We start from the raw sequence: 13,840 nt of genomic DNA on the forward strand, positions 1-13,840 counted from the left end.
CAGTTAAACACTGGGATCGATTTAATCGACTCAGCAGCACCCTAAAACACGTTGACCATGTGCTAAAATTTGAAACCAATATTCGCAATACGGACAATTTGGAAACACTTCAATTCGCATTCCTTGACTCTTGGGAAAAGCATGAAAGTCAAGCAATCTCTTATTGCTTGCAACATAGATCTGAGTTCTTAAGTTTAAATAAAAAGATAAAATCCTTAATTAGGATTAGATATATACTTTTTAAAATCTAAAATCTAAAACTTAGTACTAGTCTAAAATTAAACACCCACCACAACCTTCGCATAAAGTTTATTCTGAATTATCTCCCTTAATAACAAGCGTCAATCGATTTGTACGAAAATAATAACCGAATAACTATCTTAATCTTTTACTTGTTTTAGTAGAAATTAAATTTAAAGATAACAATTCAATTTTCCAATAGAGATCATAAAAATTTATGACTCAACTAGTTTTGTAATTATTACAGGTTACTGGCGTTAATATTTACAGATATATATATTGTTTAAACCGATGAGATACTACGAAACTATCAAAAGTAATAAATCTGTCTGGACCATCCATTTCCTTACGAGACGAGATTGGCAAAATATTCGACCCCGGTTATGCTGGCAGTAAGGACTTTAAGATCTGGTGAGTATGTGAACACAATGACTCGTACATGCATCTAACTTTAATTTATCAAATGGTTCTACTGTATAAGATTTGCGATATAAACCTGGTGAGAAAGACATCAGTTGTTCTTAAGTAACGTTATTGACCTTGACAGCTAATTTCTCTTTGCTCGTCCTCCCTCATGTGCACCAATATATATTATACTGTATAGTTATTTATACATCTCAATGTTATATCGTATTTAGTATTATATATATATATATTTATTCTACCAGCCATTATATCAGAATGTCCTTGTTTGCTTGCTTTTGTAACTAGTTTGATTTACTAAAAATTTTCACACAGACCGTTTTATTTTGTGATTTCTGATACCCTTCTACATGTCTCAAAATGAATAGAGCAATCACCTTCTATCATAACACTATAGTCTAGCAGTTATGTAAGACGGGTTTTTAAAAAAATGCCCTTAGATGCTGTCTTTCCTCTTTTGCACATTTAAAGTGCACTGAAATATATAAACGCACCGTATGCATATCCACACACACACACACACACACACACGCACGCACATACATGACGTGTGTCATACATATGTAAAGCTGAAAGAATGCCTATGTTTATAATTAGTTATTTTATCAGAATACCCTTGTTGATATGGACCTCATAGTATGTTTTGTTGTAATCAAAAGTTACACGTATGGACTTTTTCATTCTGTGATTTGTGTTCCTTTATCCTCTTCAATGTCAACCACAGTTCTCTTAATACGTTTGAACTCTACGTTCAGGACATTGTTATTCTGATAGTAAAAATAATTTAATATGCAGGACGGGATTTTCATCCGTCAATTTTCATTGAAGCTGAGGTTTCATACCGATGTATATTTTTATAAAAATTGTTTATATTGATAGATCAAAAAAAAAAAATTTAAAAAATTCCTGTGTGTAGAGTTATTTTGTATTTTTATTTCTGTGTCGGCTTTCTTTATGCTAGAATGAACTTTCTGTTCCATCCGCTCATCACCTTCGAAGTTACGTCCTACTTATTGCTAACGAATGTGTATGAGAGAGAGGATGAGGGTAAAGAAACTCCCCTCACCTCTACTGTTTTAATCTACAGGTCACATTAGACAATTCATTTCAGAGTGTGCGTTTAATGATATGAAGGGTTATCGCATTAAATTCATGAAATATTACGGTTTGTGTCAGAAAGCAGCCCCAAAATTATATTTTGCACTTGTTAATTACATATTTACATACATACATGCATGCATACGTACATACATACATACGTACGCACGTACAATGATTGCTTGTAGGTCGGTTCAAATGATAATTTAATATGATATTCAATTGGATTTTTGCCTTTTAAAAATGAAAAATTATAAGTAGCAAATAGTCCAAATTAAATTAGAAAAAAAAAAATAGCGTGCAACACTGAAATGTAGCTTAAATTGGCAATTGTAGCTCAGTCTAGCAACGTTCATGATATTTATGCACCTCTTTATTTTATTGAACTATATCTTCCTACATATGCTTAAAACCTTTAATTTATCAACACCAGCAATGAGTTTATGTGATGGTCATGCCTTTATTATTTTCTCAAGGACATTAGGTGACGTGAAGTGAAACGGTTGGCAGCAAGAGTTTTTACTTTCTGTGACCCTTCACTTTTAATACACAAATGGAGGATCGCCAATGGTCGTAAGCGTTCCAGCCACGACCACTTTATCATTGTTACATCAAAGACAGGTCACATTATCCGAAGTGTACTATATATATATATGGTCGATAAGATTTTACACCGGTACATTGGAGGCTAAAACGTATTTAATGAATCCTGGACTGCTGATATAAGGCTAAATCGAACTCGGTGATTCAATTCACTATACTCATCTCTTAGAGTTGTTCCTCATGCCAGGATGACCATTTTAGAATAGAGTCAGTGAGCTTGTTGTTTTATCCTGATTTAGCAGATCTTTGATCAAAGACATTCCAAATTTGACCTCCACCATTTTGCCTATGTGCAGGTAACTCAGAATCACATTCAAAGTACCCTTTTCTCAAACAATTCTTTCTACTACAGGCACAAGCTTTGGCCCTTTTCTGAAGTAATGAAAAGTGATTTCAATGGAGGTTTGTCTTCTAAGTTTAGCAAGTTAACTGACCATATAGAGGCTTTCACTGTGAGTGAATACTGACCTGTTTAGTCACATAGTCTTTTTTTTTTCTAATGTGTGTGTGTGTATATGTATAATAGCCAGACTAACCTGTATCTGTATATACAAATAGTACTTGTATCTTGTAGAGTCAGCAACTGTTTAGAAATGAAGTAGTTTCTAGCACTTGTTGGCAGGCAAGGCATTCAACAAACATTACAGTTGAGTTTCTATAAATGTTATTTCTATCTTTTGCAGGCCATTTTGGCTGTGTGTTGAAGCAGCTGAATGGAAAACAGTAAGTAATGTTCAATACACAAACTCTTTATATAGTCTGTCACTTACATATTGACTTTTAGCTTATCAAGAATTTTAGTCTACTACTTTGTCTAAAGTAAGATATCTCACTCAATCTGGTTGATATAGGCACCTATTTCAATGTTAGGAACAATATTAGAATCGACAATTGTAGCATAATAGTAAGTCAGGTCTGAGATGTACAGGGTGTCCACAAAGTCTGGGTACATGGAGTAAATATAATCATGACATAAACAATTAAATATAAGAAATGATAATTTCTGAAAGTATGTGTTAGTCCCCATGTGGGTACATGGAGTAAATAAAATCGTAACATAAACAATTAGATATAAGAAATAAATAATTTCTTAAAGTATGTTAATCCCCATGTATCCAGACTTTGTGGACACCCTGTATAATGAAAAAGTTAATATATTATGTGATTACTAAATAAAATAAAAGTTAATATAATAATTTCGTTTTCTTAGGTAGTGAGCTGGCAGAATCATTAGCATGCCAGGCAAAATGTTTAGTGACATTTCGTCTGTCTTTCTGTCCTGAGTTCAAACTCAGCCAAGGTTGACTTTGACTTTCTTCCTTTTCAGGTTGATGAAGTAAGTTCCAGTTGCCCCTCCCCCAAAAATTGCTGGCCTTGTGCCAAAATTTGAAATCAATATAATACTCTTTTACTTGTTTCAGTCATTTGACTGTGGCCATGCTGGAGCACCACCTTTATAGTCGAACAAATCGACCCCAGAGCTTATTCTTTGTAAGCCTAGTACTTATTCTATCGGTGTCTTTTGCCGAACCACTAAGTTATGGGGACAAAAACATACCAGCATTGGTTATCAAGCAATGCTGGGGGGACAAACAGACACACACACACATACATACATATATGTTAAAGTCTGTCATACCGGCCATGATGAAATACCACAAGGTATAGAAAATACGTATTCGCCTTTATATATTTAATCCTTTATATTGAACACTCAATATTTCATCTATTCAATAAGACATATTCCATATATTCAATAAGACATTCAATACTTTATTTTATTGTACCATCCATTTTTATATTATATATTGTATATTCCATATTCTATATCCCACATTAATTTTACAAGAATATAAATAAAACATAAAAAACAGACAGAGTTGGAACTCTTTTAAACAAAATAATATATTCCTCTATACACAATCATACAAAACCCCTTTTTTTGTATTTATTTTTACTCACATATGTATATATATATATATATATATATGTATATATATATATACACATATACGACGGGCTTCTTCCAGTTTCGGCCCAAGGCTGTAGTAGACACTTGCCCAAAGTGCCACGCAGTGGGACTAAACCCGGGACCATGTGGCTGGTAAGCAAGTTACTTACCACACAGCCACTCCTGCACCTATAACTTTGCCATTCATCCTTTCGGGGTCGAGAAAATAAGTACCAGTTGAGCACTGGGAGTGATGTAATTGTTTTACCCCTCCCACCAAATTCCTGGACTTGTGCCAAAATTTTAAACAGTAATTATTATTATTGAGTGAGAGAGCAGTGCATGCCATGAAAGTGACACTGGAGTACAAATAATATGAAGCTTAGTTTACCCATCTTGACTTCCCGTCTGATAAGGATACACCAGGTACATGCATCACAACCTTATGTGCGCGACATGGTGATCTCTTATCAAGATAAACTGCGCATGACCTTGCAGGTGGGGCCCAGTTAGAATTCTCTTCAGGTTGAGTAGCCCATCCTGTTCAAAAGGTCCCTGAATAAAGGTTGTTTATGAACGAAACACCCATGTTTCCATAAGTGAATTATCCAAACCCCAGAGAATTCCTCTCAACACATGGCTATGATGCTCCTCCACTACTTCTGCTCGTGATCAGAGATGCACATATCATCAGCCACCAAGGGGCATGCTCAACTGGTTAAGGTCAAACAACTGACAAGCAAATCTGTGGTATTGAGCAGAATATTTGCTGTAGTCCATCTTTTATACCAAGACAAAACAATGAACATGATAACACTTCCAATCAATTAAGATCAGAAGCCATGAGAGCCACTGTATGGTACAGCTATTATTTTTAAGGCAGTGAACTAGCAGAATTGTTAGCACACTGGACAAAATTCTTAACATTTCATCCGACTTTACATTGAGTTCAAATCCTGCCAAGGTTGACTTTGCCTTTCATTTTTTCATGATTGATAAATTAAGTACCAGTCAAACACTAGGGTCAATGTAAACAACTAACTCCCCCCCCCCTCCCAAATTTCTTCTTCTTCTTTTTCTTCTTAGGAGGAGGAGGAGGTCAGTTTTGCTATTTATCCTTTCAGATTCAATTAAATAAGTAACAACTCATCCTGGGGATTAATGAAGTTGATTAGCACCCCCCCTCCCACAACATTTCAGGCCTTTTACCTCCAGTAGAAAGGAATTTTACTTATTTATTCATTTAATTATTTTTCAGCATTTCAGTTCCCGCCAGACAGTCTTCATCTGTTGTTGAACAGGTGAAAAGCTGGGAGACAGCCAATGAAAGATATTTTGGCCCCGGGAGAGATCTCAAGAATTTTCCTCATCCAGCCATGTTGGACCAACCGAAGGCTGTCAAATTTGGCTTTGTTCCAGGTTCATGGTTTGATTTCCTTTATCCGAAAACTGGTTTCACAGGTTAGTACTGCGTGAGTGCATCATGTGTTTATGTGTACATCTGCTGATGTTTCTTTGTTTCATTCTACTGCCTGTTGTTGTCTTTGATCTTTGATTTTGTTTTGTACCCCTTTACCTCAAAGCTGGTATTTCAGGCCAGCGTGGCTAAACAGTCAAGAAGTTTGCTTCACAGTTATGAGATATTCAGTTCAATCTCACTGCATGACATCTTGGGCAGATGTTCTTCCATTTTTTTATGATAGCCTCAGGCTAACCCCAGGCTTGTGAATGAGATTGGGTTTATGGGAACTGTTTTGGGAGCCTATCTGAACATATTGGATCCATCATCCAAATCCACTCATAAGGCGTGGTCAGTCCAGGGTTATAGTAGTAGACTTTTGCTCAAGGTGCTGCATAGTGGGACCCAAGACTACATGGTTGAGAAGCAAGCTTCTTAACCAAACAACCCCATCTGCGCACGCACATGTGCACTGACATGCACACACACTCACCCACTCACACACTCAGTTCATGAGAGAGTGATGAAAGATGCACATGTGCACAAATGTGTGTGGCTTTGTGTTTGCCCCCCCCCCCATCACTTGACAACTAGTGTTGGTGTGTTTCTGTCCCCATAACTAAGTGGTTCAGCAAAAAGTGGCTGACAGGATAAGAACCAGACTTAAAAATAAGTACTTGGGTCGATGCATTCAGTTAAAATTCTTCAAGATGTTGTCCCAGCATGGCTGCAGTCTCATGGCAGAAACAAGTGGAAAAATAAAAGAATTGTCTTCTCTCATCATTTCTCTCTCTCCCCCCTCTTCCTGCACCTCCTTTCTCTCTTCCTTCATCTTTCTCTCTTTTCCTCCCACCTTTATTCCTCTGTCTGTTTAAAGTTACTGCCTCTTCTATTGAAACTCCATATGAAGTATTCTGGCTAAACTTCCTTCTCTTCTTTCTCTTTTCCTGACACACTAAGTGAAACCTTAAACTCTATCTTATTTCTTCATTGTTCTATTCCAGGTCCATATGTCCTTGGGACTGGTTTGTTGGCCACTGCATTGTCCAAGGAAATTTGGGTTATAGACCACGGTTTTGCTGATGTAATAGGATTTACTGGCGCTTTCCTCTTCCTCATTTACAAAGTTGGTCCTGGTATGGCGAAGTTTTTAGAAGGCAAGCAACAGGTAAAGTTAACAACTTGTCAATGTTGAATAGTCTACACTGACTTCTGTCTCTTTGTCTCATGAGAATATGGACATAACTTTATTTCTCACTTAGTTTTTAGTCTTTTGGTTGGATGAGGCAAGGGCATAGTGATAGTTTGCACTCACTTAACCCACTCTTGTGACTAGAGTTAAATAAAGTAGAATAGACTGTGAGCATAAATATTTTGATGATCTACGGAGCAAGTATGCTGGGAATATGGCAAACTTGCTGACAGCTATTACATTCTGTTATTTTGTATGAAAGTTCCATGATGAGTGTTCAGTTATATCTAATACTCATTTACTGTTGTAGAGAAAATATTCGTATATAATATATATGTGTGTGTGTGTATGGTGCAGAATCATATTATTTGTCTGCCTTAATCCTTTAGCATTTGGATTACGCTGTCAAATGTTGTGCTTTTGATTATGAGTATTAACAGAACTTAAGTTATAGCACTCAAGCACATTGAACTAGATTGAGGGCTGCCATTCACTAGTCAAAAAGAAAAAAAAAACAACAAAATACAGGATAAGTTTTGTGAATGGATGGAAATACCAAGTGTTTAAGGGACCCTGACATCTAGGGTAAGTGTCAGATTTCGAATAAAACTATATAAGAACAAAGTTCACATCCAGAACTTTCAAATGATATATAATTCTCCAAGGAAAATAGGTATTTTGTCATGCAAATGATGTACTAAAAATTAGGTTTTTGCGTTGTCAAACTGTGTGTTAGTTGTTCCACAGAGATCTCCAAGGATACTTATTAAATTTATTGCAAAACTCCAAACTTAGAGAAGATTCAATTTTATACCCCTTCACCATTGTATCAAAACTGAGCCCCTGAGTGTCAAATGATTTTAATAAATGATCTGAACTATTGCTGCTATTTCCGTTGTATTGCAGAGAATCTATGAGGAGACCTACACCAAACCAATAGCGAAAGCTAAAGAGACCTTCCATAATGAAATAAAAGAGTGTAATGATGCCATCTGGAGTCTTGAAGGACAGAAACATTTGTTTGAAGCTAAAAAGGTATGAATTCTTCGGCAAGAATCTTAACATTTTGACTCTTTGTTCTGTTGCTTCCATTAAGAGTTGTAAATTCTTCCATGTCTCATATCCATTGGAAGCTACTTGCTAAGCATGCACTTCTAACTTTTACTTCACACCCCGTTATCTATCTGTCTAATGCATGAGCAGATAAACATAAACACTATTTCTCATTGTCCCTCTCTCTTTGTTTTCTCTGTCTGTCTCACTCTCAAAAAAAAAAATATATATATATATATTGTTGATGTCCTATCATCTTTGTTATCAACACTTAATATCCATTTTCCATGCTGGCATGGGTTGGATGGCTGGACAAGAGGCTGCACCAGGTTTCGTTGTCTGTTCTGGCATGGTTTCTATTGCTGGATGCCCTTTCTAACACCAACCACTTTTCAGAGTGTACTGGGTGTTTTTTACATGGCACCATCACCAGTGGCACCAGTGTTTTTTTTACCTCCCACCAGCACCCACACCAATGCCTTTTATGGCACATTGGTTTTAGGATCTCAATTCTGTTATGGTGGGCGGGTCTTCTCTTATAAACCTTCAAGATAATGTGAACTAATAATTTTTGGAACTGTGGACCTTGAAGTACACATAAAGCCACAAATAATCCTTTTTATATAATCTTTATCTAAACACAGCAAAGGCCAGTTAATTTAATAATTCCTTCTATATACCTATCTTATCAGAGATCTGATATTATTTCTTAAATATTTATTCCACCCTGCCTTTTTGTTTTTTTAAATTTCTTCAAAATTGGTGACATGTTTTGTTAACATTTTCTTCTTTGTGTCTACAGGAAAATGTTGGTCTTCAGCTTGAATCAGCTTATCGCCAAAGACTAAACAAAGTCTACACAGATGTGAAGAGTCGATTGGTAATGTAGAAATTACTCTACAGGCATACATTTCCATTTCCATACATATGCTTGTATGTGTGCACACACAAAGTAAAACACACTCATATGTTGCATAATTGTAATATATCATGTATCCATGCTCAAACATGGATACATAAGTCTCTCTCCCTCTTATACACACTCAGACACACACACACACACACATGGACATACTCGCACACACATTTGCAGACATATACAAGCACATGCATATGGACACATACACTCATGCAGGCACACAGCACACATATATACATACACACGACAAACACATGCTCATATGCAGATGTACACACATACAGTTATATACACATGCACACGGGAACATACATGCGCACATACACTTACACACACAGACATATACACCTTATTCATGATTTCTGATATCTGCGCAAAATTATAATAGTTTACTACTTCTACTACTACTACTACTACTACTACTACTACTAGTAGTGTACTGTGGTAATGTAATCTTCTCCCCAAAATTTCTAGCTTTGTGCATTCCTCACACACCCTCCTTTTATCTCACTCTCTTTCTCACTCTCTCTCTCTCTCCTTTTATCTCACTCTCTTTCTCTTTCTCTCTCTCTCTCTCTCTCTCTCTCTCTCTCTCTCTCTCTCTCTCTCTCTCTCTCTCTCTCTCTCTCACACACATGCACAGACAAACCAACACCATTTGTCAAGCAGTGGTAGGACACACACTCACACTCACACACACACACACACACACACACACATGCACAGACAAACCAACACCATTTGTCAAGCAGTGGTAGGACACACACACACACACACAATGAACTTCTTCCAGTTTCTGTCTACCAAATCCACTCACAAAACATTGATTGGCCCAAGACTATGTTGTAAAAGACACTTGCCCAACATGTCCTCGAACCATGTAGTTAAGAAGCAAGTTTCTGACCACACAGCCATGCCTGCATCTATTATTTATTTTATTTTGTTTTTTCAGGATTATCATGTAGCTGTTGAGAATACTAAGCGCAAGTTTGAACAAGAACACATGGTGAACTGGATTGTTAGCAGTGTAGTGAAGAGCATAACCCCTCAACAGGTATGTTGTCTATCTAGCTGTCTTGTCTTATTTACCACTTAACTCAAATGACCATATTTGTTCATGTATGTATCACATTTTATACTTAATATTTCAACTGCAAAAACCAAGGTGCTCCTTATACACAGAGCGAAGCTCAAATTATGAAAGGAAAATTTTTGTAACCACATTTAATAATATGAGGTGTGTTCCAGAAGTATCAATCTTTATTTTTTTCCTCATCAAAACTAGTGCCATTTGGGCACAATCTGTTTGGTGGAAGGTGATGCCATCCTCTCCTGCACATGTGTAAAAGTTTTCTCTGCTTTATGTGTTTGGTGAAAACGAAAATCCAATGAGCATACACTACACATCTGTACTCTAGGCATAACAGCTGGGAACTGAATGGTCCCACTGGTGTGAAAATTTTTTCATGCACGTGTAGGAAGAGTGGTACCACATTCCACCCAAAGGATTTTGCCCATGTAACATTAGTCAGATAATTTTTGAATGTATCTCGTATATTAGGGGTCTAACATATGCACAATTGAACTTAATACTAGTAATATGGTACTTAACCCTTAAATGGCAGGAAAGGGTCATATGAATCTGTGCCAAACGGGCAAAACCAAAGCATATTTCTTTTTCTTATGGGTAATTTTTATACTTATTTTCACTTTAGATAAGTACAAGAACTATGGTGTGAGCATAAATTTGTTTGAGTTTTCCTGCATTGTTGTTATACAAATATACGATTGGAGAAAAATTGTTGCACTTTTTCCATCCAAAGCTAGTTGCACTTTCTTATGAGCTACCTGGAGCATCACGATCATCATTATCTACCTTGTCTGATGGTGATGAAACGTTAGGCAAAATAGATTTCATTGTTGTATAAGTTTTTCATTTACTGCTTGATGTCTCCTATCAATAAGGGCCACTTATGTTTAGGTGCATTCGACGAAGTTGACACTTTGGCGTTGATTGGTGATGACCGTATCCATGTAGAGTTTTTTGAAGCATCATGTAACACTGTCTGCTGTTATCTAATGAAACATCAGTTGATGCTGTCTGCTGTTTAAGAGATTAAGAACGTTTATTCTTCACTCACTCATACACATATAACTTTGTTCCTATTTAACAGTGGTTCTCAGCCCTTGTAGGTCCATATATATGATTTTGTTAAAATTTATCTGCAATAAATTGGTTATACTGCTACATTTTCTTTTAAAAGAAAAAGAAATCGTAGAACGATGCACAAAAATATTTTAATAATTATTATTATACAATTCCTAATAATGTTTAATTATAAGAATATAAGATTTTTTAAACATCGAACGTCCAGGAGAGTCCACTTGAGTAGAAATAGGAATCAAAAGGGTCCATAGGTAAAGAATGATTGCGAAATACTCGATTTAAATCTACAGCAAGAATTATTAGTTATTGTCCTTGACACCGTGAATCAAAAGTTGTAATTGTTGAAGCATAATCACATACAGAACAACACCTTAATGTGTCAGATATTATTTTGATGAGGGATTGTCTTTTTAGTGATTTAGTAATTTGGAAGAATTCTGATAAATTAATAAAGGTATGGGCATGGCTATGTGGTTAAGAAATTTACAACTAAGTAGTTTTTGAATTAGTGGCATTACAAGTTTTTTTGGGTAAGTGTCTTCTTAGCTTGACCAATGCCTTCTGAGTAAATTTTGGCAGCCAGAAACTGTGTAGAGGCCTGTCGTGTGTGTGTGTACATATATCTTTTATGTTTTACTTATTTCAGTCATTAGACTGGCCATGCTGGAGCACTGACCCCCAGTACTTATTCTATTGGTCTGTTATGCCAAACCACTAAGTTATGGGGACATAAACCATCACCAGTTGTTAAGTGGCAGAGACACAGACACACACACACACACACACACACACGATGGACTTCTTTCAGTTTCCGGCTTCCAAATCTACTCACAAGGCTTTGGTTGGCCTGAGGCTATTGTAGTGGGCACTTGCCCAATGTGTCATGTAATGGGACTGAACCCAGAACCATGTGGTTGGGGAGCTAACTTCTTACCACACAGCCACGCCTATATGTGTGTGTGTGTGTGTGTGTGTGCATGTCTGTGTAAGTGCAGGTGTGGCAATGTGGCTAAGAAGTTTACTTTCCAACCACTTGGTGTTGGGTTCAGTCCCACTGTATGGCACTTTGTTGTATTGTTGGTGATAATATATATGTAATAGAACAAGATTAGAATGTACAGTTTGAACCATGGAGCTTGCCTTTCATCTTTGAGAGTCAGTAAAATAAAGTACCAGTCAAGTACTGGGGTTGATGTAATTGACTGTCCTCTCTCGTCAAAATTGCTGACCTTGTACCAGATGGTTTTTTAAAATTTATTTTTAAATATATAATTATAAATTAAAAAAAAAAATTACTTTCTTAGACTTATTCCAAAATTACACACTCTCACTTCTGTATAAGAGTTAGAGTAAAATTTAATAATGTATGATGAGCAAATAATAATATAACAATAAAAACTAATTTTTTTTGTTCACTGGTGGTGTGTTGGTGGATACCTGTACATAAATTCATATAAGAAATACGCAGAATTAAATATATATAAAAAAAAATGAACATGTATGAAAGAGTTCTCTCCCTTGGACGCAGCATATTACTTTATCTCATATGCCTGCGACTATTCATATTGTGTGTGTTCGTTTCCGTCTTGATTTTATATTTATTTATTATGATTATCTTTTTTGTTATTTTAGGAAAAAGAGAGCATCAAGAAATGTATTGCAGAGCTGAAGACTTTAGCTGCTGCTTAAAATTATCAATTAGTGGATGTTACCAGCGAAGTTGCTGCAGCTGTTGGTGATAGGGGTGGGTGGGGGTGATTAGGTTAAGTAGATTCTCTGGTCACCTGACTTGTCTGTCTACGGAAGATTTTCTATCAAAAAACGAAATTAGAGATGTAATGATAATAAATATACAAAAAAAAAAATCTTGATTTGTTTGTTTTTATTTTTGTTGTTTCCTTTATTTGTAATTATTTTTTCATATTTTGGATTAATGAAAAAAATTTTATGAGTAAGTTGGGAGGAAGGTGGATCAACTTACTCAGAACTAAGGCCAGTTGTGAATTCATGCAACTGAGTGGATTTTACTAATGGTAGTGAAGGGTGAAGTGGTAAAGGAGGTTGTGGTTGTTGTGGAGCTGTGTGGGCAAGTGAGTCGATAGAAATAGTTAACATCATGTTAGAATCATGACAGCCATTCAAAACACATATCATTTTATATCTTGGTACAGTTATGACAGCAATTTAAAAAATACATACACTTCCATTTTGTAATGGCCAGGGTTGTGGAGTCCAAACAAAAAACTGACTCTGACTCCTGTACTATTGGCACCTCCAACTCTGACTCCTCTTCAATTAAGTGATTGTGGTCTACATATCTCATAAGGCATATGCATACACTTGTACTCTGAGTAGGCCTATATGTTATAACTGGTTTATATTAAAGAATAAAGGCTCTGTAGTGACGACCATGACTCTGAGACTCAATCTCAACTCATGGCTCGCCACTTCATCCTACGTGGATATCCCCTCACTACTATCCACACCACCCTTGCCAGAGCACGTTCCGTGGACCGTCCATCTGCTTTCTTCCCCCCGCTCCTGCCCCACCGTCTTCTGTCTCCCGTTTCCCCTCACCTACCACCCTACCTCTCCAACGCACCATTCTCCGAGCCTTCCGGCGACTCCAGTCCGACCCCTCCACTTCCCACATCTTCCCTAACTGACCGCTCCCCTCTTTCAAACGAGCCCACAACCTACGAGACCTCTTGGTCCACAGTTTCTTCCTTAACCCA

At 36.6% G+C, this 13,840-nt stretch overlaps 1 protein-coding gene across 1 annotated transcript; it reads left to right on the top strand.

Annotated features, from left to right (window-relative positions):
• The first annotated feature begins 499 nt into the window (after positions 1-499).
• Positions 500-12,963, top strand: LOC106881824 (ATP synthase subunit b, mitochondrial). The gene is made up of 8 exons (XM_014932338.2): positions 500-651; positions 3,048-3,087; positions 5,574-5,776; positions 6,779-6,942; positions 7,873-8,001; positions 8,822-8,899; positions 9,891-9,992; positions 12,738-12,963. The coding sequence occupies exons 1-8, from the start codon at positions 624-626 to the stop codon at positions 12,792-12,794; spliced, it is 801 nt and encodes a 266-aa protein (XP_014787824.1). The 5' UTR covers positions 500-623; the 3' UTR covers positions 12,795-12,963.
• The last annotated feature ends 877 nt before the right edge of the window (positions 12,964-13,840 follow it).

The sequence above is a fragment of the Octopus bimaculoides genome, chromosome 18, assembly GCF_001194135.2.
Source record: "Octopus bimaculoides isolate UCB-OBI-ISO-001 chromosome 18, ASM119413v2, whole genome shotgun sequence".
Taxonomy (NCBI): Eukaryota; Metazoa; Mollusca; class Cephalopoda; order Octopoda; family Octopodidae; genus Octopus; species Octopus bimaculoides.

Bases quoted from the DNA above. Each gene is read 5' to 3' on its own strand.
- LOC106881824 (XM_014932338.2), top strand. From the start codon at position 624: ATGCTGGCAGTAAGGACTTTAAGATCTG. The intron at 3,088-5,573 runs GTAAGTAATGTT...ATTATTTTTCAG, and splicing joins AAGCAGCTGAATGGAAAACA to CATTTCAGTTCCCGCCAGAC. The intron at 5,777-6,778 runs GTTAGTACTGCG...GTTCTATTCCAG, and splicing joins TCCGAAAACTGGTTTCACAG to GTCCATATGTCCTTGGGACT.